This window comes from Sphaerodactylus townsendi, linkage group LG17 (genome assembly GCF_021028975.2).
Source record: "Sphaerodactylus townsendi isolate TG3544 linkage group LG17, MPM_Stown_v2.3, whole genome shotgun sequence".
In the NCBI taxonomy this organism is placed as follows: Eukaryota; Metazoa; Chordata; class Lepidosauria; order Squamata; family Sphaerodactylidae; genus Sphaerodactylus; species Sphaerodactylus townsendi.
The window spans coordinates 20,815,524-20,842,217 of record NC_059441.1 but is presented as its reverse complement, the minus strand read 5'-3'; the positions used below and the strand labels follow the sequence as shown (position 1 = coordinate 20,842,217).

Sequence of the window (26,694 nt, the reverse complement as noted above, 5' to 3'; positions counted from 1 at the left end):
ACACATAAATACCATACATTTACACATATATACTCTATATACAATCTACAGTGTTAATACGCATATGTATTAAGCCTTTCCCATAGACATGCCGGAGAAGAAGCAATCCCACTTTGCAGCCATAGAAACGATAGCTTTCTTCAATACCGGAAGTTCCACTCTCACAGTCAAGCCGGAAGTTCGGGCTGAGACTCGACGCCCTGGCCTATTCTATGCCGTCTCTAGGTCCCGCCTTGCATCTCAGTCGATCGGGAGGCCGAAAGCAGCCGCCTTCTTCGCTTCCGTAAAGCGCGGACCAGAACTTTGCGACAGAAGGCTGGGGAGATGATCCTTTTCAGTGATGCTGTGGGCTTCCAGGTGAGCCTGGGTCTAGTCGCCTAGCAATGCTGCTGCGGGTTGGAATGGTGTTTTAGAGGCTCTGGACTGAACAGAAATGATGTGATTACAGTTCTGACTTGGTTGAGCAGACTACCACTGCAGGTCTCTGCAAACAGAAAGCTAGCAAGCGGGGGCATGTCTCTGCAAGCAGAAAGCAGGTCTCTGAAAGCAAAAAACTAGCAAGCAGGGAGTAGGTCTCAGCAAGCAGATAGCAAGCAGGGAGCAGGTCTCTGCAAGCAAAAAACAAGCAAACAAGGAACAGGTCTCTGCAAGCAGAAAGGCAGCAAGTAGGGAGCAGACTGATTTATAACCTCTCCCTCTCTCAGGTCTTAGTTTAGAACTTGTAGGGGTTTGGGTTTTTTATGGGAGAGGTTGCAAAAATGTTATTCACACACCCCTTTCAAGTCATCTGTAGTACAGTCTTCTCTGGATTCTGTGACTTTATTTTACAACATGGAGAAAGCTAAGAAGATGGGGGAAGAGAGGAGAATGGGGAAGCATTTTGACAGAGTCAGGTGGGGAGTAAGTGGGGAAGGGGCAAACACAAAGCCTTGTGCTTTTGATTTTGATCTGTTCCAATTATTTAGAGTGTTTGGCCTTAAAAACAAGGGTGTGTGAGGCGGGTGTTAATTGCAGTCAAGTTGCTTCAGACTTACCACCCTATATATTCATGATATATTAATATATATCACATATATTAATATATAACAACTATATATATATTAATGATTGCCAGAAAGTCCTATTATCAACAGCTTTACAAACTGAGTTCTATTGCTTCCTCTGCTGCATGGCTGCATCTCTTGTTGGGTCTACCCCTTTTCCTTCTGTCTTCAGCTTTTCCTAGCACGATTGTCTTTTCCAGCGACTCTTGCTTCCTCATAATCTAACCAAAGTACGTTAGCCTCAGTTCAGTTGTTTTAGCTTCCAGTGGTTCTCAACCTTCCTGATGCCGCGACCCTTTAATACAGTTGCTCATGTTGTGGTGACCCCCAACCATAAAATTGGTATATATAAAATATAAAAAGACCGTTTTCCGATGGGGTCACGCCCACAGGCAGAGTTCAGACTTGATTGATCCAGAACCCACTTATTTGTGTGTTGTCAAAGGCTGGAAGCAACTGGTTTTTGTGGGCGTGTGGCCGCAGTCTGGTGATTTTTGCTCCATAGATGCAGCCCACAAAACCCACAACTGCCACTTATTTGTCTTTGTGATGTTCCACGGTGTTCGTAAAACTCTTCTCCAACACCACTTTTCAAATGAATCCAGGCAAGCACCCCCCACAATAATAAATATTAATTTATTAATTTATTTCCAAAATAGGAGGGGTAGCTAATACCCCAGAGGACAGAGTCAGAATTCAAAATGACCTGGACAGATTAGAGAGCTGGGCCAAAACAAACAAAATGAATTTCAACAGAGATAAATGTGAGATACTGCACTTAGGTAGGAAAAATGAAATGCACAGATATAGGATGGGTGACACCTGGCTTGACAACACTACATTCAAAAGGGATCTTGGAGTCTTAGTAGACCACAAACTGAACATGAGTCAGCAGTGTGATGCGGCAGCCAAGAAAGCCAATGCGATTTGGGGCTGTATCAATAGGAGTATAGTGTTTATATCGAGGGATGTAATTGTACCTCTCTATTCTGCAGTGGTTAGACCTCACCTGGAATATTGTTTACAGTTCTGGGCACTGCAATTCAAGAAGGATATTGACAAGGTGGAACAGGTCCAGAAAAAGTCAACAAAATGGTAAAAGGTCTGGAATCCATGCCCTACGAGGAGAGACTTAGGGAGTCTCTAGGTATGTTTAGTTTGGTGAAGAGAAGGTTAAGAGGTGACATGACAGCCATGTTTAGATATGTGAAAGGATGTCATGTTGGTGAGGGAGCAAGCTTGCTTTCTGCAGCTCGAAAGGCTATGCTCTGCACCAGAGTCGTTCATGCTGTTGATCTTTTGCAATGTCTTCCTCCCCTTCCAGGTACACGAAGGAAACAGCATGCCAAGTTATGAAAACTTCTCTTTTAATGGATAACATTATTTACCTGAGACATGACCAAATCCATCTAACATGAAAGCATCCAGAATTATTGAAAATATTTAATTTGTCGCCATGGAGAAACGTTTTCATTTGCTAAAGGAGTTGTACGATAAGATACTGGCAGGTCTTCCATTAACAAAAGATGGTCATGGTTACACAGCTCTTCTCAATCTTCTAGTTCCATTTCAATGCCTGTCAGTAGAGAGCGCTGAGTCATACCCAGAAAAGTGTCCATTTTCTTTCAGTGATCAGTGTGCAGGGGATTCTACCGGCCTGGTGTGTCTATCGCTCAATATTAATTCTGTACCTGATACGACTGAAAATGGGAACCATCAACGAGAAACAACCTTGCTTCAGTTAACCTTGATTGACATGCTGATCACCAAAGTGCAGAACCCAGGTCTAGAAGATGGGACAAAACAGAAATATCTTGACATTATTAGAATTCTTGTGAAAGACGCAAGCATTGACTCAAAATTAGTAAGTTTTTGTTTTAAGCATCGGATAATATTTTGAGTGTTGGGTGGTTTGTCGGTAGCTTTCATCTGGAATTTCTCCACCCCCTTTTCCACTTGTTGCAGATTTTTGCGTTACGCTCTTCTGATCGACTGATGTCTCATGTCGCTTGTAAAAGTTTGGTCTCGCTTGTGCATTTTCAGTTAAGAGAAGAGGTGAGTAGGATCGTAGAGTTGGAAAGGGCCATACAGGCCATCTAGTTCAACCCCGCTGCAAATTTCAGGATCAGGCTAGAGCATCCCTGACAAGTGTCTTCCACCTGCTGCTTGAAGCTCACCCTTTCCCTAAGCAGACAGTTCCACTGTTGTACAACTCTTAGGCCCTTTCTGCACATGCAGAATAATGCACTTTCAATCCACTTTCAATGCACTTTGCAGCTTGATTTTACTGTGCAGAATAGCAAAATCCACTTGCAAACAATTGTGAAAGTGGATTGAAAGTGCATTATTGTGCATGTTCGGAAGAGGCTTCACTCTAAAAATCCCCCCCCCACCCCCAATATCTAGTCGGAACCTTTGTGCCTGTAATCTGTAACCATTACTGCGAGTCCTGTCCTCTACATCCAACTGGATCAGCCTCGTCACTCTCCTCTGCACCTGTTCCATTTTGTCTACATCCTTTTTCCAGAACTTCACACAGTACTCCAGATGTGGCCGAACCAGTGTGGTGTGCAAAGTCTCAAGAAGCAACTGACTGTTGTAGGTTTTCTGGGCTGTGTGGCTGTAGTCTTTTGCTCCTAACCTTTTGCTCCTAACCTTTTGCTGACATCCACGGCTGGCATTTTCAGAGGCATGTCACAATGAGACGTGTTTTTCTCCGTAGCACAGTGTGGAAAGAAACACAGTGTATCAAAAAACTGCACTGTGACATGCCTCTGAAGATGCCATAGACGGGGACGAAATGTTAGGAGCAAAAACTACCAGACCACAGCCACACAGCCCGGAAAACCCACAAGAGCCAGTTGTTTCAGCCATGAAGCCGACAGTATGTGTCAAACATTTGGGGACAGTTCCTGCTTAAGAAAAATGAAGTTCTTTTTCTTTAGTCATTTTCCTCTTAGACCCATCACTACGTCACAGGTTTACCACTTTACACTGTGAGGCAGGAAGGTGAAGCACTTTAAAATTGTCCAGTGCTTTCCAGCAGTGGTGGAGGACATAAATGTGGATCTTCAAAGCACTGCAACTTTGCTCATAATAAGCCAGGGTGGTGCAGTGGTTAAGAACAGGTGGATTCTAATCTGGAGAACCGGGTTTGATTCCCCACTCCTCCACCTAAGTGGCAGAGGCTTATCTGGTGAACCAGATGTGTTTCCACACTCCTACATTTCTGCTGGGTGACCTGGGCTAGTCACGGTTCTCTCTGGACTTTCTCAGCCCCACCTGCCTCACAAGGTATCTGTTGTGAGGAGAGGAAGGGAAAGGAGCTCGTAAGCCACCTTGAGTCTCCTTACAGGAGAGAAAGCTGGGGTATAAATCCAAACTCTTCTTCTTTTTCATTAAATCTAGTGGCTTGCTGTTTAGCCTTATAAATAAGGTGTTGCGTCTAATGCAAGAATGGGCAGGGTTGCTCAGATCCTGTTGCTTTATTTTTACAGTCAAATGTGACATAGAGTTTCTCATGTTCCCAAGTATGCTGAGGTCATTTTGAGAGCATAGCACAGGGTTTCCACCGGTAGCAGATGTATTTTGGGTCGCATACGACTTCCTTTATACTGCAGTACCACACTCATTGGATAGAGGGCTTCATAGCACAAGATAAATTTCATTTGTGTTGATTTCGCTTCTGAAGGGACAGACTCAGTGGACTGACTGAGACAAACTATATATGCAACTGTCACGTATTACCCCTGTGAGGCGCAGTCTGAAAGTTGGGAGTGCGAAACCTCTGGCCCGATTTTGGAGCAGCCAGATCGCATTCGTTCTTCTCTCCAGAATCTACGTGGGTTCCAAATGTTCCATTATTCTTGTACCGTTCCAAGCAACGGAGCTACCCTGCTTCTCTTCGTTGTCAAGGTTTCAATGAAATGAAAAAGACACATTACATTTATGATATATATAATGATGGTACATTTATGATACATATAATGTTGAGGACGAACGTGTGGTTTGGGTTAACTTTCTGTTGTTTGATGACAGGGAACACTGTTTTATGAGATTTCTCAACTCTTGGAGGGTGCTGTGAATGTAAAGGTAAACGGGTGTTTTATAATGGAACTTCCCGTCCTGCTTTATGTCGCAAGGACAAATGGGGCGTTCCGTCTTCTGGATTTTGATCATGTAGCAAGGATTTTATGAGGGCCCCCTCCCCCAAAAGGATCCTTGTGATTACTTGAGGGTCAAGATGACCCAGGGCACATGTTGCCAGGTCTCCTCCGGGATGGGAGCCCTCCTGCCATTGATTTGGCCATCTGAGCAGCAACAGAAGAAGAAAAAAACTGCATGTATTGAGCGCAGTGAGGTATCGTTTTAAGGAAACCCAGAAATGACCTGTTATATCTGGGAGGCATAAAACTCCCAGCGCATGTGGCCTACAGAATTGCCATGTTGTTCCTCCGCAAATGTGAAGGCTTGGTGATGTGTAGGTTGTAGATCGAAGGACCACCTCCTCCCAAACTATCCAGCCCCCCAGTTAAGCTCTGCCAAGCCCTGCTCTCTGTGCCCCCCGCCTTCAGAGGTGAGGCAGGTGTGACCAGAGAGGGTCACATTTTTTTAATGGTGGGGACTTTCCTTTTGAATGCCCGCTCCCTTGAGGATCACCCTGTACCTGCTTTACTTTATTTTAGGTACCAGACGAAAACTTTTCTTTTTACCCAAGGTTTTATAATCTGCTTCTGGCCTGAGGATCACTTAATTTGCATCGTGTAGGACTTCTCAGTTCTCTAACCAGGATAGGCTAAGATAACCCAATCTCAGAAGAAGAAGAAGAGTTTGGATTTATACTGTGCCTTTCTCTCCTGTAAGGAGACTCAAGGTCGCTTACAAGCTCCTTTCCCTTCCTGGACTGAGAGAGTTCAGAGAGAACTGTTACTAGCCCAAGATCACCCAGCAGGAATGTAAGAGTGTGGAAACACATCTGGGTTTGATTCACCACTCCTTCACATGACTGGCAAACTCTAATCTGGTGAACAAGTCCTCTCCAAACTCTCTCAGCCCCACCTATCTGGCAAGATTGGGATAGCCAGGGCCATCCAAATCAGGGCAACTTACTGAAGAGGCAACATAAAATGTTCTAAGTAAATTGATAGGCCCTTAATTGAAGCCTGTAGAGCCCTAGCTGGACTTTTGCTGGCTAGAAAGAGTTAAAGGGCACAACCCCAATTCCCCTTCTAAAGTCAGGAAGTTACCCATTACCAGTGCTCTTTGCCCATTTCTGTTTTCATTCGAGTAAACAGCTGAAGATGAGAGCAGACAGCGTCATTCCAATATCCTAATTTGGTCTGAGAGATCTCGCTTGCCATCACATACAGACCCGTCCCCTCTCTCTCTTTCTCCAGGGTTTGTTGAACGACTCCTGGCTCACGTTTTGCTCAGAGACTTTGTCGGGCTTCCCCAGCAGCTGCTGGATAGCAGAATGCCTGTGGACTCTTACAAACATAATCCGAGAAATTTTGAAGGAAGAAAGTTCAGGCACAACAGGTACCCGCTTTTGAAATTGGGATGGATTTTGCAAATGCGCGCTAGAGGGGGGAGAAAGACGCAGAGCCAGCGTGGTGTAGTGGTTAAGAGCAGGTGTACTCTAATCTGGAGAACCAGGTTTGATTCCCCGCTCTGACGCTTGAGCTGTGGAGGCTTATCTGGTAAACCGGATTAGCTTGTCCACTCCCAACACATGCCAGTTGGGTGACCTTGGGCTAGTTCTTCGGAGCTCTCTCAGCCCCACCCACCTCACAGGGTGTTTGTTGGTGGGGGGGGGGGAGGGAAAGGAGATTGTAAGGCCCTTGAGTCTCCTTACAGGAGAGAAAGGGGGGGGGGATATAAATCCAACTCTTCTCCTTATCTGCCATTCTGAAGATTTCTCACCTCAAAAATCCTGTCGTCCTGAAACAGTCATAAATGAGTTGCATATTCTTGGTTAGGCCCTGTTCGCACCTCACTTTAAAACTGGTTGTGCTTTTGTTACAGGTGGACTCGATAAGCTTCTCTCTCCACTCGATGGTATCCTGGAAGGCTTTTACCACCGTGTCTTATCTCAGGTGCCTGATCTCGACAAGAGTCTTCCAGCTTCGGCGAAACGCACAAACGACCTGAACGGTCTTCTTGACCTCCTCGAACTGCTCGCAGCCTCGAGGAGCCGAACGGCGGTACCCTTTGCCTGCCAAAGGATGCTCTTTTCTAACTCCGCTTACCTGTTGGGTCTCGTCACCTGCCCCGTGCACAGTTTCATCAAAAGGAAGTCTGTTGTGCTGCTGAAAAGAGGTGTTCTTTGCAAAGCTGGGGAAGACCTAGTCAAGAAAGCGTCCCCTCCGTTCCTCCGAGACCCCCATTTCAATGAGGACAGAGACGTCTTCTCAAGCACCGTTCTGCAGTTTGTCAATTCTGGATGGCTGTACCGGTTGTCTGTCGGTGAAAAGGTTGCTCACTTTGGAGGCAGTCAAGTTAGGCCCGAACTGGATATCTGTAATGGTCCTGACAGAGTGTTCCTCAGAGCCTTAAGCTTGGTTCTGCTTAAAGCTTTGGAAATCAGGGTCCAGAGCTGCACTTCTGAATGTGAAGCCCAAGGTAATCTTATTTTAAAGGCCTGACTGGGTTGGAGGACATGACTGTCTCTCTGAAATGGGCTTCAACAACTGTTATTGCTGTGCTGGCTTGACAAAGGAATACCAGAATCCCAAACCAATATGCCAGCCGGAACAAATATTCCTGGGAGCCAGTGCAGGGTAGGGGTTAAGAGCACATGGATTCTATTCTGGAGAACTGAGTTAGATTCCCTGCTCTGCCACTTGAACTGTGGAGGCTTATCTGGTGAACCAGATTAGCTTGTGCACTCCAACACGTGCCAGCTGGGTGACCTTGGGTTAGTCACAGTTCTTCAGAGCTCTCTCAGCCCCACCTACCTCACAGGTGTCTGTTGTGTGTGTGGGGGGGGGGCGGAGATTGTAAGCCCTTTGAGTCACCTTACAGGACAGAAAGGGGGGTATAAATCAAACTCTTCTTCTACATAAATTGGCAAATTACCAGTTTTCCTTTAATTGTGAGCGATGAGCTGCACACCCCAAATTTTTAGCAGCGTTCTGCAGATGGGGTGTTCGCCTTGCAATCGGCAGAAGAACCTCTCAATTCTGAACCGCACCCCACCCTCAGTACTCTCGATCAGCAGGAACTATGGTCCCTTCCACACATGGAGAATAATACACTTTCAACCCACTTTCACAATTGTTTGCAAGTGGATTTTACTATTCCGAACAGCTCCAAAGTGCCTTGAAAGCTGATTGAAAGTGCATGTGCGGAAGGGGCCTAAGAGAAGCAACTTTCTATCCTGCTGCTCCCTCCAGGTAATCAATTATCTAGGTAATCCCTCTAGGTAATCAATCCTTCTATTGGCACAAATAAATGCTAATCGATCCTTTTTGTAGCACAGCAAAATGCACTCTCTAAGTTTTTAGTTTTTCTGCTGCAAATGTGTGGTTGTCCAAAGGTTGAGGCAACTTCAGATAACCATCTGGGCCCCTCCCAATCTCCGATTTCTAACTTCAGCGTGGTGTAGTGACTTAGAGCAGTGGGCTCTAATCTGGAGAACCGGTCTTGATTCCCTGCTCCTCCACATGAGGGGTGGACTGTTGTCTGGTGACCTGGATTTGTTTCCTCACTCCTCCACGTGAAACATTAGGGAGAACTTCTGGAAACACCAGTTCCTTGGTGTAACTGGCTCTCCTTCTTGGAAGGTTTTGAAGCAGAGGCAAGATGGCCATCGGACAGCAAGGGTGATTCTGTGAACTTAGGCAGATCATGAGAAGGAGGACAGGAAGAGATGAGCCTTTCATCTGTTGGGGCCTTTTCTTACATGCCCAGGGCAGTGCCCTTCACCACTTTGGGATCAGGAAGGAATTTTCATCCAGGCTAGATTGGCCAGGAACCTTGGAGGTTTTTTCTCTTCCTCTGGACATAGAGCAGGGGTCACTGGGGGAGTGTGGGGGAAGGTAGTTATGAATTTCCTTGTGGCGTTTCCCCCAGCCGCCGTCCCTCCTTCCCTGACCTGGGGGTTGACTTCCCCAGCCGATGTTCCTTCCACTTGGCCTGGAGGGCCAAGAAACAGCCTCGCCCACAGGGCGCCTAGGTAAGGGCGCGCCCCTGACACTCTCCCTGCACCCTGTCCTCACTGGCGGGGTGCCTGTCTGGCAGCGCTTCGGGCTCTCCAGGTTCCCCCTTGCTCTGTTGCTTCACAGAGCGTGGGCCCTTGGGCCACCAGGGCTCTCTCCCCCCTTTCCTGTTATACCCTCACAGGGATGGGGTTCACTACTGGCAGGTAGGGAGCCATGTGTAAGGAACTTCAAAACTTGAAACAAAGCAACATCAAAGGTTCGTTTATTCCAGAGCTTCAACGGTCTCAGTACACGCCATGCGAGAACTGGCTTCCCTTGGCTAGAGTCGTCGTTTTTACAGACGAGAACAAAAGAGCCCTTCCCCCCTTGTATAGTTCTCAGGCATAGTTTCACACAGGAAAGCAGACAGTAAGGTTCAAACATACATGATAAGGATAAGCGTAGCGAGGTCAAAACTCCGGGCAGCAAGCCCAGCTCGAGAAACGTACCAAGGACGAGTCGGCCGGGAGAGCGCTCTAGCCCCCACCCTTACATTCCGCCTCCCCTAAGAAAACTCCCTCCCCTCCCGGCTTGTCAGGGAAGGCTTTATGGAAAGCCGAAATCAGGGGAGGGGCATCGATATTTTCCACATAAACCCATTGATTATGACCCGAGGGGTACCCCACCCAGGAGACTAAATATTGTAGCCGCTTGCGAACATAACGAGAGTCCAGAATAGCGTCGATTTCATAATGCTTTTGGCCATCAACGATCACCGGCGGGGGAACCTCCGTTGGGTCGTGCCAGGCATCGGAAGCGGGAGCCTGTTTGAGCAAACTAGAGTGAAAGACAGGATGAATGTTACTTAATGAGTTAGGTAGTTCCAAACGTGCAGTCACCCCATTAATTACTTGAGAGATCCTGAATGGCCCTATGAATTTCTTGCCCAGCTTGGAATACTTATGCACGTCTCTCAAGTTTCTAGTAGAAAGGTACACCCAAGCGCCCACACGTAGAGGAAAATCAGTTCTATGTTTGTCTGCTTGGAACTTTTGGGCCTCTTGCGCTTGAGAAAGGGAGGTAGAAACGGACTTCCACCCCTCCGCTAGGGACTTAATCCAATCTCCAAATTCTGGGGGTTGCAACGCAGATTCGGGGAGGTCAGGTAGGGGGGGAAACGAGCGACCAGACACTATTTCAAAGGGCGTTTTGTTGGTGCTACTGTGCACCGCATTATTGTAAGCGTATTCAGCGAAGGGGAGCAGTTCGACCCAGTTGTTTTGATGATAGTTGGTGTAACAACGTAGATATTGTTCCAACGTTCTGTTGGTCCGTTCGGTCTGGCCGTCACTTTGAACGTGGTAGGGGGCGGCGACAGCCGAGGTGGTTCCCAGAATGTTCAGGAACGCCTTCCAAAACTTTGAGATGAATTGGGGGCCCCTATCGGAAATTACTTTCTCTGGAGCTGAGTGCAGACGGTACACATGTTGAATAAACAACTTGGCTAGCTTAGGCGCTGACGGGATGGTGGGGCACGGAACGAAGTGAGCCTGTTTGGAAAAAAGGTCTACCACAACCCACAGCGCCGTGTTCCCATGGCTCTCAGGCAAATCTGTTATAAAATCCATGGATATGATCTGCCAGGGTTTGGCCGCCGGGGGGATGGGATGTAACAGTCCATGGGGCTTTCCAGGGATTCCCTTGGCTTCTGCACACGTAGGACACCCCTTGATGTAAGAGTCAATATCCTTGCGCATAGAGCGCCACCAGAATTGCCGTCTAAGGAGGTGTAGGGTTTTCAAAAATCCAAAGTGCCCCGCTTGGCGAGCATCATGACCCGCCAGCAGAACCTGCTTACGTAGAGAAGGCGGCACGTACCAACAGTCACCCCGCCTCCAAACCCCGTCTCGTAACTGCAAAAGAGGGTCCATCTCCCCTTCCGGGATGTCCTGTTGTCTCGCCTCCTCTAGCTGACGGAGTAAAGGCGAAACTACGTCCGGAATACCTGATGGGAGGGTGGGCGGAGAGGCAGTCGTTTGAGATCGAGTGACCACCAGCCCCAATTGGGCGGGCGAAAGGATAGTCCAAGGGGTGTTACGCAGGGAGGTGTCCACCCCTTTTGGCTGGCGGGACAAGGCATCGGCTAACTTGTTGCTGTTGCCTGGGAAAAAATGGACTGTAAAAGCAAATCTAGAGAAGAAATCAGCCCATCGCAGCTGTTTAGCCGACATTTTGAGAGGGGTGGACAAGGCAACTAGGTTCTTATGGTCGGACCATACCTGGAACGGGGTGGCCGCCCCCTCCAGCCAGTGCCGCCACGTAGAAAGAGCTTCTTTAATGGCGGCCGTCTCCTTGTCCCCCACCGTCCAATTTAGTTCAGGACCAGAAAGTTTCTTAGACAAGTAAGCACACGGGACAAGTTTATCATCTTTATTTCTCTGCAAGAGGGCGGCTCCCAACGCTTTGTCCGAAGCATCGACATGAACGATGAAAGGCAAGTCAGGATCCGGGTGTTTTAAAATGGGCTCAGTGGTAAATGCAATCTTAAGAGATTGAAAAGCAGCTTGACACTCCTCCGTCCAGAGAAGAGGAGCTCCAGGCTTAGATGCCTGAGGACCTTTTCCTTTGGTGCGTAGCAGATCTGTCAATGGCAGGGCAAGCTGAGCAAACTGGGGAATAAAGTCTCGATAGAAATTGGCAAAACCCAGGAAAGATTGGAGTTCCTTACGAGTGGTGGGGACGGGCCAGTCTACGACTGCTGCTACTTTAGCAGGGTCCATTCCTAACCCTTCGGGCGATATCCGATAACCCAAATAATCCAGGGACGTTTGATGAAACGCACATTTTGACAACTTGACAAATAGAGAATTGTCGAGCAGACGCTGCAACACAGCTCTGACCAATCTTTCATGTTCTTCCACTGTTTGCGAGTATATCAGAACATCATCTAAATATACCACTACTCCCTTGAATAAAAAATCTTGCAAGACATCATTGATTAAAGACATGAAAGCCCCTGGGGCTCCGGCTAACCCGAATGGCATTACACAGTATTCATATTGTCCGAATTTAGTGTTAAACGCTGTTAAATGTTCGTAACCTTCAGCAATTCTTACACGGTAGTAAGCCTCACGTAAGTCCAATTTGGTGAAAATACGTCCTGTACCCAAAGCGTCGAGCAAATCTTTGATTAATGGCAAGGGGTACTTGTTGGAGAGCGAGACGGCGTTTAAACCCCGATAATCGGTGCAAAGGCGCAGGGACCCGTCCTTCTTTTTTACAAATAGGACCGGGGCAGCATGGGTGCTTTTGGTTGCCCGCCGAATGAAACCCCTTTCAAGATTTTTATCAAGGAAAGCCCGGAGCTCCTTTTGTTCGGCGGGACTCATTCGATATATTCTTCCTTTTGGCAATTGCGCTCCTGGCACCAGGAGGATCTTGCAATCTGTGTCTCTATGGGGGGAAGCTGATCGCACTCCCGCTCTTCAAAAACCTTTGCTAGATCCCAGTATTGTTTTGGGATCCCAGCCAATTCAGGGCTCGGAGCAAGTTCGAGGGCAAGCGAACTTGGTGAGCTTGGGGCTTCTAAGGGTTCGTCAGGTGGATCTCCCTCATGCATATGACCCCCACAAGGTGGATCCGTGAATCGAACAATGCGTTGCCCCCAGAAGATGGTGGGTTCATGGGACAGGAGCCAAGGCATTCCCAACACGATGGGGTGTTTGGCGACCGGAGCTAATATGAAGCTGCGCCTCTCCCAGTGCTCGGCAACACGTAAAAGCACTGGCTGGGTTTTGAAACGAGCCGGCCCCTCATTTCCCAAGGGACTGCCATCCATTTGAGTAAAGGGGATGGGCTTGGCTAGCGCTATTCGCTCGAGTCCTAATTGTTCAGCTATCTGGGGTTTCATTAGACAATGAGAGCAACCTGAGTCCACTAGCGCCCGGGCTAAGATGTGGGTATGCTTCGCTGCATTAGTCAAAGTGGCCATAAGCGTTATGGGGGCTCCCCCTTCACTCACCGCGTCAGGCGTCTCCCTCTCGTCTGCTGGGCCTGATGACAGGCTTACTCCACCAAAGTCGGTCTCTTCGCTGTCATCTTGGTCATCATCGGCCAGGCTGCGGGCAGCTCCCTGAGGCTCCTTCGGACCCGGTTTACGGGGGGTTCTGGCTGTGGATTTTCGTGGTGCAGGGGCGGGAGCCTTAGGTTTTTTTGGACAGTTGGCTGCGAAGTGGCCCTGGCCTCCACAATACAAGCATAAGCCAAGACGCCGACGCCGGTCAGATGTGGCTTCGGTGGGTGGAGGTCCCGTTGTGGTCTTTCTTGTCGGAGCGGCGACTACTGCAGGTTTTTCCGTTGCCTTGGTTGGTGGGGCTTTCCCCTTCTTGGATCGGTTAAGTCGGGATGCAATGAAATTACCAGTTGTAATCCATTCGGCGATGGTTTGGGGTTGGCGCACCATGTCTGCCCAGGTGCGGATCTCAGGATCAATTGCATCATGAAAGTATTCGCATTTCATACGTTCAGGCCAGTCTGGAAGCTTATTTGCCGTTAAACGGAACTCACGGGCGAAGTCGGCAAAGGGTCTGTTTCCTTGTTTGATGGTTTTAATGGTTCTGCTGGCCTTGTTTGTTTCTTCGGGGTCCTGAAAACGTAGTCTGAGGCTTTGAAGTAGGGCGGCTACAGTTTGAAGTTCAGGAGCCCCCTCCATTTCATGGAGTTCTACAAACCATTCAGCAGCATCTCCATCTAATACTGATCCGATGTCCCGCACTTTTTCCGCCTCGGACCGGTAAAGATCGTCAAACTCGTGCATGTGCGCATCCAGTTGCAGTATGAAGTAGGGCAACCGGGAAGCAGTGCCATCGAAACGTGCGGGGATGTGGGGTCTAGGATGGCCTCTACCACCAATCGGGGCTGCTTGGGGCGCAGGCACTGGGGCAGGTGCGGGAGGCAGTTGGGCTGGTAGCGGAGGCTGTGGCGGGGGAAGAATTCCTCGCTGAGGCACGGGGGCTCCCCTTTGTGCCCCAACTGACGGGCGAGGCAGGGGTGAGTGTGGGCGAGCAGCTCCGTCGGCCCTGGTGACGGTTACTGGCGGTGCTCTGACATCACGTCGAGTAGCGTCTTCCCTGTTTGCCAAATCTCTCTCTCGGCGCGCGAGGGTTTCTCGTTCTTGTCGGAGTCTCTCGCGCTCCTGACGTTGTAAGGCCGCTTCGACTTCCCCCTGGGTCTGAAGTGCCTTAACACATTCGCGTTGGCGCTCAAGGTTCTGTTTGGTGTGGTCCAAAACCATGCGGGAGCGTTCGAGCTCTTTCAGGAATTGTTCTCGGAGCATTTCTTTCTCTTGTGCTATTTCAGCGTCGCGTTCACGGCGAAACTGTTCTCGTTCCAATTCCAAAGCCTCACGCTCCCTTTCAAGAGTCTCGCGTTCCAGCTCCCAGTCCTGTTTGGCTCTGGCAAGAGCTGCGCGCTGATCTTCCCAATCATCTGGGTCTAAATCCGAACCCCGCTGCGAATCCTTGGTGGGTCCGGCAGTCGCCCCTAGGTTACGTAGGTCGGGAGGGTCGTGGGCACGGGCATCCTCCGCAAAAGTTAGTCTGCGTTGGGACCCTCCGGGTAGGTCCAAGATACTTTCTACGGACTGTCGGGACCCCGAAGCGGTCTTCGGACGTGCACCCGTACTTTGCCAGTGGTGTGCGGGTGGGGGGTCCTCGAAGTATCGATCCATATATTTCTCCAACGATTCTTGGGTGTCTCCGTGGATGGCTGATACTCCGATTTCCTCCCTAACAGTGCGCATTACTGGTTTGTAATCCACATGGTGGCGGGTGGTGATGTGTCTCTCTATGGGAGCACAATCCATCGACATTCCTCCACCAGGATCGAAAAACTCCTGACGCACCTCGAGACGTCCGGCCGAAACCGTGTGTCGAGCCATCAGTGGGGCTTCCTCCATCTGTTCTTGTAGTTGGAGGAAGGCTACGCTTCGGCTGAGCCGAGGCCTTGAGAGGGTCACCAGGGAAGCTGGTTCCGTTGGCTCCTCCACAGGGATCGACGAATGAGCGGCAGAAAGGGAGCCCTCTATGGGGGCTACCGCAGTCTCCTCGTACTCATCGTTCAACGGACCCTTGAATGACAATCTCTGCATGTCGAAGAACACCAGAGATTCAGAGAGTGGTTGAGTGTAGAGGCTCAAACTCATACCACACTTAGGTGATGATTTTAGAGTTCTCGCATAATGTAAGGAACTTCAAAACTTGAAACAAAGCAACATCAAAGGTTCGTTTATTCCAAAGCTTCAACGGTCTCAGTACACGCCATGCGAGAACTGGCTTCCCTTGGCTAGAGTCGTCGTTTTTACAGACGAGAACAAAAGAGCCCTTCCCCCCTTGTATAGTTCTCAGGCATAGTTTCACACAGGAAAGCAGACAGTAAGGTTCAAACATACATGATAAGGATAAGCGTAGCGAGGTCAAAACTCCGGGCAGCAAGCCCAGCTCGAGAAACGTACCAAGGACGAGTCGGCCGGGAGAGCGCTCTAGCCCCCACCCTTACACCATGGGTCCACCACCCTGTTTCACTGAACAGCTGGGCAGCAACCCCCTGGGTCCTTTCCTCTTTCCCTGCCTCTCCGTACACGCTCTCTTTCCCTTCTCCCCCTCACCAACTCTCACTCCCGCCTCCCTCACACAGCCAACGCCCTCCCCCAGCACTCTCTCCCACCCCCTTATATCCTTTTCCACCCCTCATTCCCCTTCCGTGCCCCAGCTGTTGCCCTGCACGCCCCTCTGCATTCCCTTGAGCTGGGCCTGGGCGAGTCCGGCCTGGCTCATGACTCCGCCAACCTCCCAGCCTCTTTGCCGCTTGGATGGGCCTGCGTCGCCTCCTTGCAAGGCAAGCCTCTGGCGTTGGTCAGCGGGGCGGTGGATCGATGAGGCCGCGCGGCACACCGCCCATCTCGGCTGCCCGGCTCAGCCTCGCCTTCCCCCAGGAATTGGACATTGCCGCTGCCGCCTTCGGCGCTGCGGCAAGTCCAGGTGCCGCGCTGGGACCCGCGCCCGGACATTCCTGTTTGTGCAGGAGGTTGGACAAGAGGTTGGAGCAGCAGTGGCGTAGTGGTTAAGAGTAGGTGCACTCTAATCTGGAGGAACCGGGTTTGATTCCCCACTCTGCCACTTGAGCTGTGGAAGCTTATCTGGGGAATTCAGGTTAGCCTGTGCACTCCCAACACATGCCAGCTGGGTGACCTTGGGCTAGTCACAGCTTTTCAGAGCTCTCTCAGCCCCACCTGCCTCACAAGGTGTTTGTTGTGAGGGGGGAAGGGAAAGGAGTTTGTAAGCCCCTTTGAGTCTTCTTACAGGAGAGAAAGGGGAAGGGGGTATAAATCCAATTCTTATTCTTCTTCTAGATGCCCCTTGAGGTTCCTTCCGGGTCTGTTTCAATATTCTCTCTCTCTGTTTCTCTAGTTCTTTTAGAGAGCATCATGTGCCCCTTGTTGTCCTTCTTAAAGAACTGTCTGAGAACTTCTCGCTGCGTCCACCCATTTCAACACCCCTGCTTGTGGCTTTCCGAGCTCTTCATAGAACAAGATGACGATATGTTTGAAGCCTCCAAAGCCTTATTAAGTGTTCATTCGCATTTGAGGAGGTAAGTGGCTGTATGAACTGTATGAAGTTATGTATCTAGCCTTTGTAAAGGATAGAGGAACTGAGGAATAAAGAATGGACTCCAGGAAGACCATGTCACTGTTTGCTGTCTGTCACACTGAGCCCAGTCTGTCAGTTCTGGATGGTGGCCCTCCAGCAATTTGGCTGAAAAACATCCCAGCTTTTTGCTTCCTTGGGGCTACGGAAGGTCATTGGCGGCTTAACACCTCCCGGGCAAAGTTCACCTGACACCTTGGTGGGTAGCCCTTTAATCTGAGACATCTCCAGATCTGCTACGACTCTGCTGTCACGTCAGTTGAAATAACTTCTGATAAGAATAGCGTTTTTGTTTTTCAAACCCCTTTTGAGGGGGGTTAACAGCCTTCTCATTTAGGAAACAATTCCTTCCTGAGCTCCACTTCTTGTTCATTTGCCAAGGGACTTTGGGGAGCACACGCATTCTCCCGAAGCAGTGGAGGTGTTTGTTTACATTGTTTGTGCGGTTTGAATGGGAGAAGGGCTCCTGTTATCTTGTGAAAGAGAGATCCGAACAGTGTACAGGCAGAATCGTTGGGATGTAAGGGAGCTGAATTTTCTCCAGAGTACAAAAATATAATTCTTTCCCCACCAGGGACAGAGGGAGGTTTGAGAGCATTTCTTGTAACGTAGTGTTTGAATGAAACTGTCCGACAAGATGGCGGGAATAGGTTTATATTTTATATACTAAACTAGCGGTACCCGGCCACGTGTTGCTGTGGCAAATTTCCTCCTCATCACAGTCCGCAACTCACACAGATGTCCATGCAGGTCCAGTGATCCCCAGCATAGCCTTTTGGGCTGGTCAAATAGAACCCCCCTTTCCCTTTTCAACAGCAGATTGGATTCACAATGTTGTATTATGGTTTGTAGTTTGTTTAGTAGAATTCAGGGATGGTCCCACACAGGCTGGCACTGACAGTTCAGACCTAATTTACCTTGGAGTATGCAATGGCAGAGCCTGGTGGCAGCAGCCGTTGTCTAACCACTCCTCAAAGGTCAGGGCAAACCCAACGTTACTTCGGAGTAAGCACTTACAAACCTCAAACCCAACGTTGCTCCGTAGTAAGCACGTACCGCAGGTTGGGTTACTTCAGAGATCTCAGATTAGAACTACCTGCCCAGCTCTGTTTCGGAGTTGGCACTCTAGCAGCGGGTCAACCATACCCCTACCTTGCTCCAGAGTAAGCCTCGCTGCGAGCAGATGGTGTTGCAGCCTAGAGGCAGCCAGGCTCCCCAAACGTGCTGAGCTTCTTGGCAGAAGAGCTCCCCGCTGGCAGCGGGCCCCGAGGCTGAGTTAAGGCCTGACCTACCCCACCCCGCCTTGGGCTGAGGGAAGGGGGGCTCACCTGATGTAGGGGCTGGCGGCGGCCAAGATGTTGGTGTGCACGGGGACCTCGGCCCTCCTTGCGGAAGGAGGTGAGTGCCCGCAGGAGCCGAGACGGATGCTGCAGGTCCGACACGGCGCTGCCCGGTGCGTCTGCAGACATCCCTCCCGCTCACTGGGCTCTCTCTCTCACAGTCGCCTTCCCTCCTTTTCCCCCAGAAGGCCTCAGGCGGCCTTTCCTGCTGTCTCCCCGGGCTCCTGACGCCTGCCAGCCAGAGTGCTTCAGCTGGTAGCATATGGTACTGTTGCTACCAGGTTAATTCGGCACTGCTTGGAGGCAATTCCATTGTGCAGCCCACCAAAGGACCATCCCTAGTTTAAGCACACAGCTCTTTTGACATTGTTATTTTGAAGTGGCAACTTCATCTGTGGGGGGTTGAAGACCAAATTGTCCAAGACGCATCACAGCGTGGGTCGCGTTGCAGTACCATCAGCAGTGTGCATTGCGTTAATGGCCACGCAGCGCGAGTTGCGTCACTGTCCAGCACGTGGTGCTGGTGGTTTTTTTAAAAAAGACGTTTTATCTGGGCCAGGTGTGAAATTTCAAGTATGTGAACATCTAAAAACATGCTTGGATGTGAGTCCTACATTGTCTCTCTGAACTCCCTTAGCCCCACCTACCTCACAAGGTGTCTGTTGTGGGGAGAGGAAGGGAAAGGAGCTTGTAAGCCACCTTGAGTCTCCTCATAGGAGAGAAAGGTGGGGTATAAATCCAAACTCTTCTTCTTCATCATCTATTGTATTTAAAACTTTTTTAATGCCTTGTTTCCACTTGATCAGGGTCCCCGAGGTGGGGCGCATAAAACATTAAAACATTTGAGCAATTATAACATTGTAAAATAAAGTAGCAAAAATGCCAACAAATGGTGAGGGAAGCACAGGGATTTTTTCAAGGGTTCCTAACTCTACTTTGGTCAAGAGAGAAGGCTTTTAAAGGAGGTTATAATAAACGGTGAATTGGCATACCGCGAACATGATCACGGGCCTGGTCTACACATGGAATCAAATGATGGGGTAGGGACCAGTCTGCTGGAAATCGAGTGAACTGTATCATTTCAAACTTCCGGCTCAGAAGCCTCAATCTGCTTTCTCTTTGTGTCACTGCTAATTTCCCAGGTTCTGGCTCGAAGATGCGTTTCCCTCGTGCCTCTCCGATGACCAAACTCAGGGCACGCTGACACACAGGAATGGCTGCAATCCCCACTGTGTCTTCCTGTTTCTGTTGCAAAGCGTGGCATTTGACCCCACTGTTCTCCTTGACTTTTTGATATCGTCAGAAACCTGTTTCCTGGAATACCTGGTTAGGTACTTAAAACTTCTGGTAGAAGACTGGCCCCGTTTTGCCTGCGTCTCCGAAGGCTTCGAGCCCATGGCGAGTGGAGTTCACAGCTTTTCTTTGAAGGGCCCATCCAATCAAGAGAAGAATGGCTGCCAGTTGCACGCACACGCAGAAAGAACCTTGTGTGATCCACAGTACTGTACCGTCCCCTTCCTGACCTCTTCCCAGAGTTACTCTGTCGTCCTGCAGTTTGACAACCGAGTTGTCAAACCCAACAGGTCCGGCTGTCTAAGAGGGTCCGATAACATGTCTTCACTAGGGAGCGTTCCAAGGCTGGTTGATTATGAAAGTTCAGAAGACTCTGATGGAGAAGAGGAGTGTTTGGCAGACAGGCCGCAGACACTGTTGAATAATCAAGCCTGCTCAGACACGGCCATCTTGGAACATGATGCATCGCCTCCAGACGATGATTTGACTGTTTTGCCCCCATCTTGGCACCAGGGGTCCCCAAATGAGCCCACATTAGCCGAAGGAACTCTCTGGAAGTCGGTGAAGTGCTTGCAAGAACTGCACAAATCTATTTCTCGTCTGCACAGAAGAAATCTCTTCCCGTACAACCCAGCTGCTCTTCTGAAACTGTTGACTCGCATCGACATTATTAGTGGAGCGGGCAGATCGGCTCCTAGCCCTCCGAGTCTAGAGTGTCTCGTCTCCCTCGCCCCATAATAGTGTTAGAAGAATCTTTCCACATGATTAATTTGTACCGAAACCTCTTGCCAAGGTGCATCCTTTAGGGCTTTTATATGTAGTAGGAAGCAGGTCAGACCTGCCGTGGAAAGCTGACACTAATTGTAGCTCAACTATTTGTTTAATGACAAGACAATTTTGCCTGCAGGATACAGTTTTGCCCATAGGGATCTCTCACTGCAGCCTTGGGGAGTTTTTTTTTTTTTTTTAAGCCTTGAATGTTTAATTCTGTGAGGGTAATTATTCAACGTTATTTCGTACTCGTATGAAGGGTAGCTTTCCTGATTGGAAATTATTATTCAGCCTTTTTTTTGAAAGGTGAAATTGAGGTGGGTGTGGAGAAGGAAATCCACACAGACCTCCAAGAACTAAATTGATTTTAAAAGCTAGGGCTGGCCGGTTCATTTCTGACGGTGCACTTTTCACAAGGCCTGGATGAGTGCGTTTGTGCCGGCGGGGCGCAGCCTGAAAGCATTTGTGCCCTAAGGCAAACCCGTATAGCATTTGTTCCCTAGCAAGCCACCGTACCCTTTGATTAAAATCTGCCCACCTGGCAGTTCAAAACCAGGAAGGCGTGTTCTGCACCTCGAAGACAAAAGAGCACATGGCTGGCGGGTGACTTTGGGGCAGTCACTCCCTGACTAACCTACCTTGCAGGGCTATTGTGAAGGTAAAATGGAGGAATAGAGCATGATGGTAGTCACTTTGGTTCCTATTGGGGAGAAAGGTGGGTTGGGAAATTCCTGATGATTCAGATGTCAAACGAAGGGGGGGGGGCAGGGGGGGAGGCATGTTGAGGATGAAAGGAAGCTCAGCAGGAAAACATTGCCATAGAGTTAACCCTCCAAAGCAATCATTTTCTCCAGGGTAACAGATCTCTGGACTCCCCCTAATTGACTGTAGTTTCTCTAAGGCCCCTTCCGCACATGCAGAATAATGCACTTTCAATCCATTTTCACAGTTGTTTGCAAGTGGCTTTTGCTATTCCGCACAGTAAAATCCAGCTGCAAAGTGCATTGGAAGTGGATTGAAAGTGCATTATTCTGCATGTGCCGAAGGGGCCTGAGTAGATGTAGATTGCTCTGGGAGTGAAAGGAACCTTCCAGAATCACTGCTGCCTCCACAGATGCGCATGCATGTGGGGGAGTGCAAAATCAGTTCCTGTCCTGGGCTCCATTTTCTGTAGATATGCCATTGCTGACAATACACCACACTGGCTGTCCAGGAGGGAAAATACAGGGGAGGAAACGGGAAGAACTGTTCCAGGGTTCCCAGAGAGAAAGGTGGAAAGGTGCGTGTTAAAATTCTCCCCAGCCAATAGAACAAATTATGCAATTCATTGCCTCATTTGAAGGGGCATCGCTGCCATAAGAAAAAGCTCCTTGGTCCATTCTATATTTCCTGGGTGAAGACGAAAGAAACAAGAAGTATAGCCGGTGTAGTATAACACTCATCCACCAACCTTAGTTGTCTTAGTAGTCTCCCATGTCCATCAATGACCCAGAATATTATTTGTGATTTGCATTTCTGTGAATAAGTAATGGTGATATGGGTCCATGACATATCTTTGGCCAAAAAAGATGAATGGATTCTTTGGATATGACAGACTCACAAATGTACACAAAAAGACACTTGTGGAATTCCCACTGAAAATTTAATCTAGATACAACCAAGTTTCAAAAGAATCGGCACCTTTTCATCCAGGTTCCAACATCCTCACTGCAGCATGTTTCTAGTGAAGACATCTAGGCCTGCCCCTTGGTGGGGGGGTACCTGCTGTCAGGGGTGCAATTGTTAAGCTAGCAGCACCAAAAATTCAGAGTATCTTTAGGATACCCTCCTGATGATACCACCCAGGTTTGGTAAAGTTTGGTTCATGGGGGCCAAAGTTATGGACCCTCAAATTTGTAGCCCCTATCTCCTATTAGCTGCCATTGGAAACAATGGGGGATGGGGCACCCCCTTTGGGAGTCCATAGCTTTGGACTCCCTGGACCAAACTTCACAAAACCTGGGTGGTATCAGTAGGAGACACTCTTGATGATACCACCCAGGTTTGGTGAAGTTTGGTTTATGGGGGCCAAAGTTATGGACCCTCAAATGTGTAGCCCCTATCTCCTATTAGCTCCCATTCGAGTGTTTTTTCAAAAAGGTGCATATACAAGCAGGTCCAGGAAAATCCTGTGTTAAGGTGGTGGTGCGGGGGGGGGGGGGGGGCCAGAAACTAGACCGATCTGTGTTCCACGGTTCAGCTGTGAGGAGATCTTGAGGGAACCTGGATATTTCCGGTGACTATCCCAGGATTAATCGCCAGTGAGGAAATCACCACCGGCTCCTCAAAAATATTCCACAGGAAAAAAAATCCACACAAGCCTGTTTATAAGCACAACACACAATTAAAGAAGTCATATTAAACTAATTTGCTGAAATAGTCTTCTAATGTAGGTCCTGACCCTGCAACTCTTGATGCTCTTGTATGTTAAAAAAAAGATAAAAATTGGAATCATATTTTGTACAAAAATAAGAGTATTTCACCTATTTTCCCTGCATTCATTTGCATGATATTTGCAATTTGCTATTAATTTTGTAGTCTATTTTCTCCTCAAGTACTTCTTAGTTTATTATTCTCTGGCACCTCAGGTGTCTTTTTCTGAATTTTCTTGCAGGTTGTACTGCTCAAGTGCTGCGACTAGTCTGAATTGCAACCTTGTGAGTCACCGTTGGGCAACACCATTAAAAACCCGTGTGATGTAAGGAGGGAGGGTAGGGGACGCTACGGCACACGAATATCTTGTTTGTCAAGTGCATTAAAGCTGAACGCTCTCAAGTTAGAGGTGTAAGGGAGATTTTTGTTTGCTAAGAGCTGGGGATTCTGGGCAGTGATGGAAGATTTTCAGGGTTTGTCGGTCTACGGGAGAGCCGTCAAATCCAGCAGAGGGCGCATTAGGGCCTTTTCGCACACAAGGTTTGCTCTGGAATGACTGCAACGCGCATCAACATCCCAATCTTTTTGTTGCCGGTTCGTCGCTTGACATCATTCGCACTTCAGCCGGTTGTTCTGGAACCGCATCTGAATCCAGAAACCCCGATAGTTTGCATTGTCGAGGAATGCAATGCAAACGAGAGTTCTGATTGGCTGCTTGGCCGTTACTGGGCGTGTCATTTGTGATGACATGCCAATCTTCCCATTGGCTGACGTTACCTCGAGATATCTCGCGTTGAGTGTGCCGAGGTCTCTTTACGGTTTCCTCCCATTGGCTATCCATCGCGCGGATGTGTTATCACAAGATCAACTTCCTGTGTTCTCGCAAGATCGCTTCCTTTAGCAGTGTGGTTGCCTGGTTTCCCGCACCCGGTTTGCTTCCTTGCGGGCGGTGAGCATATTGCAGACTTAGACATGCCTTTGCAGCCAGATGAGGAAGAGCTGCTGCTCATGATTCTGCTGCTCCTCGCTCAATGGTCCCAACTTAGGCCTGCGGCACAAGTTGTGATGCAGCAGATGACTGCCCATGGCAATTTGCCAGAGGGATCTGACTCCAGACGCAGGTCACGCGCATGTCGGAGATGGCTAGCAGTAGCCTACACCATGCTGCTTCTGGGTGTACCCCCATCGGAGCAGAGATTGGTGGCAAAACTGTGTGTGGTCCTCCTGGAGTGATGAGGTGTGGGTAAAGAATTTCCGGATGACCAGAAGAACATTCCTGAGAATAACACAGAGCCTTGCGCCCAGACTCCACCGGCAGGACACTCGCATGCGTCCTGCATTGCCTGTTGAAATGAGGGTGGCCATGGCAATATGGTACCTGGCCAGTCCAAACTCTTTCCGAGAGGTGAGGCAACAATTTGGAGTGGGGACAACAATGGTTTTTGAGGCCGTCCATGATTTCTGCGAGGCTGTGAGAGACATACTCTTCGAGAGGGTTGTCTGTTTTGCAGATCCTGTGGAAAAGGTAAGCTTCCACTCACAGTCATGTTATTCCAGAACAGCTAAACGCTAAGAGCTATGGATTTATTTTAATGGTTTTGTTGGTGGGGGGAATCCTGTTGGAGGGGAGTGCTACACAAGGCTGCCATGACGCAGGGTTTGGACACTCAGCCAACAGCAAAAATGGCCATGTCTCGTTGGGGGGAAGGGGGCACAACTACACTGCCCATGTAGGGTGGCATGGCCTGTCTGGGTGTCTGTTCCCTCCCACATAATTGTCCTGAGACCCAGGCCTGCATGGCCCGTGAGCGCAAAGATAGTGGGGCCATGATAGCAATGGCCAGACAGTCCACCCATGAGCTGTAACGCACACAGCCTTCTAACAATGCCATGTTATGTGTTCTTAGATTTCTCCGATTTGTTATCCTAACTACGGTTACTCTGTTTCCGCACAACCCGCAGGTCATGCGCGGATTCGCACGCCTGGGTTTCCCGCAGTGCGTTGGAGCAATAGATGGATGCCACATCAAGATACAAAACCCATCGGACATCCCCGCGGACTTTCATCAACAGGAAAAGGGTGTCCTCCATTGTCCTCATGGCTGTGTGTGACAACAAGGGTCGCTTCTTTGAGGTGGACATTGGTCACCTAGGAAGGAGTCATGACGTGCACATATTCTGTGGGTGCCACATCACACAGGCCATGGACAGGGGTCTTCCCTGTGAATCCCGTACTGACAGTGGATGGGGTGGCCGTCCCCCCACTAATTCCAGCGGATGGCACCTTCCCCTTGCGCAGTTGGCTTGTTAAGCCATATGTACCTGCGCACAATGCGATAGAGCGGTTTTTCAACAGGAAAATTGCAAGGCCAGGAGCATTGTTGAGCAGGCATTTGGGTGTTTAAAGACCGGTTGCAGATGCCTCATGCATACATTGCCCAATCAGGTAGAAAGGGCCAATGCCATGGTGGCTACCTGCGTTGTTCTTCACAACCTGTGTGAGGCTGAGGGACGTGATGCTCCAGAGAGTGAGAGCAGGGTGGGGTGCCTCCTTACTGAGATGGAGGAGCAGCAGCCAATTATTATTGCACAGGACGAGGGGCTGCCGTGCTGAGGAGCGTAACCTCATGGGCAGCGGAAAGACACCCAATAGGAAGCTGTATGCAGGGTAAGGCCGTGAGAACGGCCCTAGCAACTTACCTGTACTGTAATCGTCCGTGACTCGATTAGTTCGTGCAAGGCTTGCCCACTGCCTTTGTTCCCCATTTGCAAAATTTCCATTTCTTTGTACTTTTCAAAAACTGCAGTGCTCTTTTCTTCCCATGTTAATAAACTGCAACCATGTCTCCAGCTGTCTCCTTCGTTTTCTGCCCTAACTCTCTCAATGTGTCTGGCAAAGTTCTGTTGCCAAAACTTGCCAGCTGACATCAAGTGCACTCCCCTCCCTCATTGGTTTGCTACTGACATGACACTGAGAGATGTGCATGCCAAAACACGCCCCATTACTACAATTCCATGAGCATCGCACGCCCCTTCAATCCCATCAAGAGTTCTCCAAGTCTCAGGGGTTTTTTTTGAAAAAAAAGGACACAGCTGAGGAAATAAAGTTCTGTCTGCAGGCCAGCGCTGGTTTTGCCAGGTTTCTTTTCACATCTTGCTGCTGAATCCTGAAGGCAGCCTTGTAAAGTGGCCATCTATTCTTCCAAGTGAAATTTGTTGCTTTCCGCTTCCTGCGGTTGCGCAGGAGAGAGCACCAAGAGGCGGCTAGAAACATGAGGGTGAAGCATTGTGGGCTGGCTCGCGGGAATTTTGGGTACGCATACCTAGTTTGCACAAGTTCTGAAACAAAACAAATCGTATGTGAGAAGCATAATAACATTTTCATTTAGCGGGCATCGGCACCCCTAGCCGCGCCATATATTGAGGCAAGGAGAAATGGTTAGAGTGGTTCCAGGCTGTGCTCACCGTGACCTGCAAGACACATTAACCGGGGCACCCTCCCAAACAGCGGCAGTCCATGCATCGCATGATGGCGCCGCCCTGAGACTGCTCCTTAAGGCAGTCTCAGAAGACATCTATGGTACTGATGAAGCTGCCAGGCACTGGCCAAACTTGTGTTCATTATAATTTATAGTTTGAATCCGGGGCCACATTAGTCAAACTTGCTTTCATTATTGTTTATAGTTTTAGGGAAAACCTGACCCATTTAGGTCCTCCCGCCTTTGGCTGTGAATGATAGAAAATGAGAGCGGAAGAGACACTTCCTCGCCGAGATTTCCCCTTAGGTCCAATAGCAGCTGTGCGCATGGAAATGAGAGTGTACAGTGGTGTGGTTGACACGCAGTACCGATGCGAGGAGGTGGTGGCATGCGGATCAGGAAGTTCCGGTGTAACAGTATCACGTTACTTCACTGCCCCGCTGTGCGGTTAGCTCGGAAAACTCAGTAGTCAACGCGCACGCGGTTTTGCCATTCCAGACTGCCTGCCTCCG

The 26,694-nt window shown here is 49.2% G+C and overlaps 1 protein-coding gene across 1 annotated transcript; it reads left to right on the top strand.

The window, feature by feature from the left end:
* Positions 1-225: 225 nt before the first annotated feature.
* Positions 226-25,553, top strand: LINS1 (lines homolog 1). Its single transcript, XM_048482097.1, has 9 exons — positions 226-357; positions 2,368-2,907; positions 3,009-3,098; positions 6,440-6,581; positions 7,068-7,664; positions 16,651-16,831; positions 19,370-20,313; positions 22,945-24,228; positions 24,666-25,553. The coding sequence occupies exons 2-7, from the start codon at positions 2,500-2,502 to the stop codon at positions 20,256-20,258; spliced, it is 2,307 nt and encodes a 768-aa protein (XP_048338054.1). The 5' UTR covers positions 226-357; positions 2,368-2,499; the 3' UTR covers positions 20,259-20,313; positions 22,945-24,228; positions 24,666-25,553.
* The last annotated feature ends 1,141 nt before the right edge of the window (positions 25,554-26,694 follow it).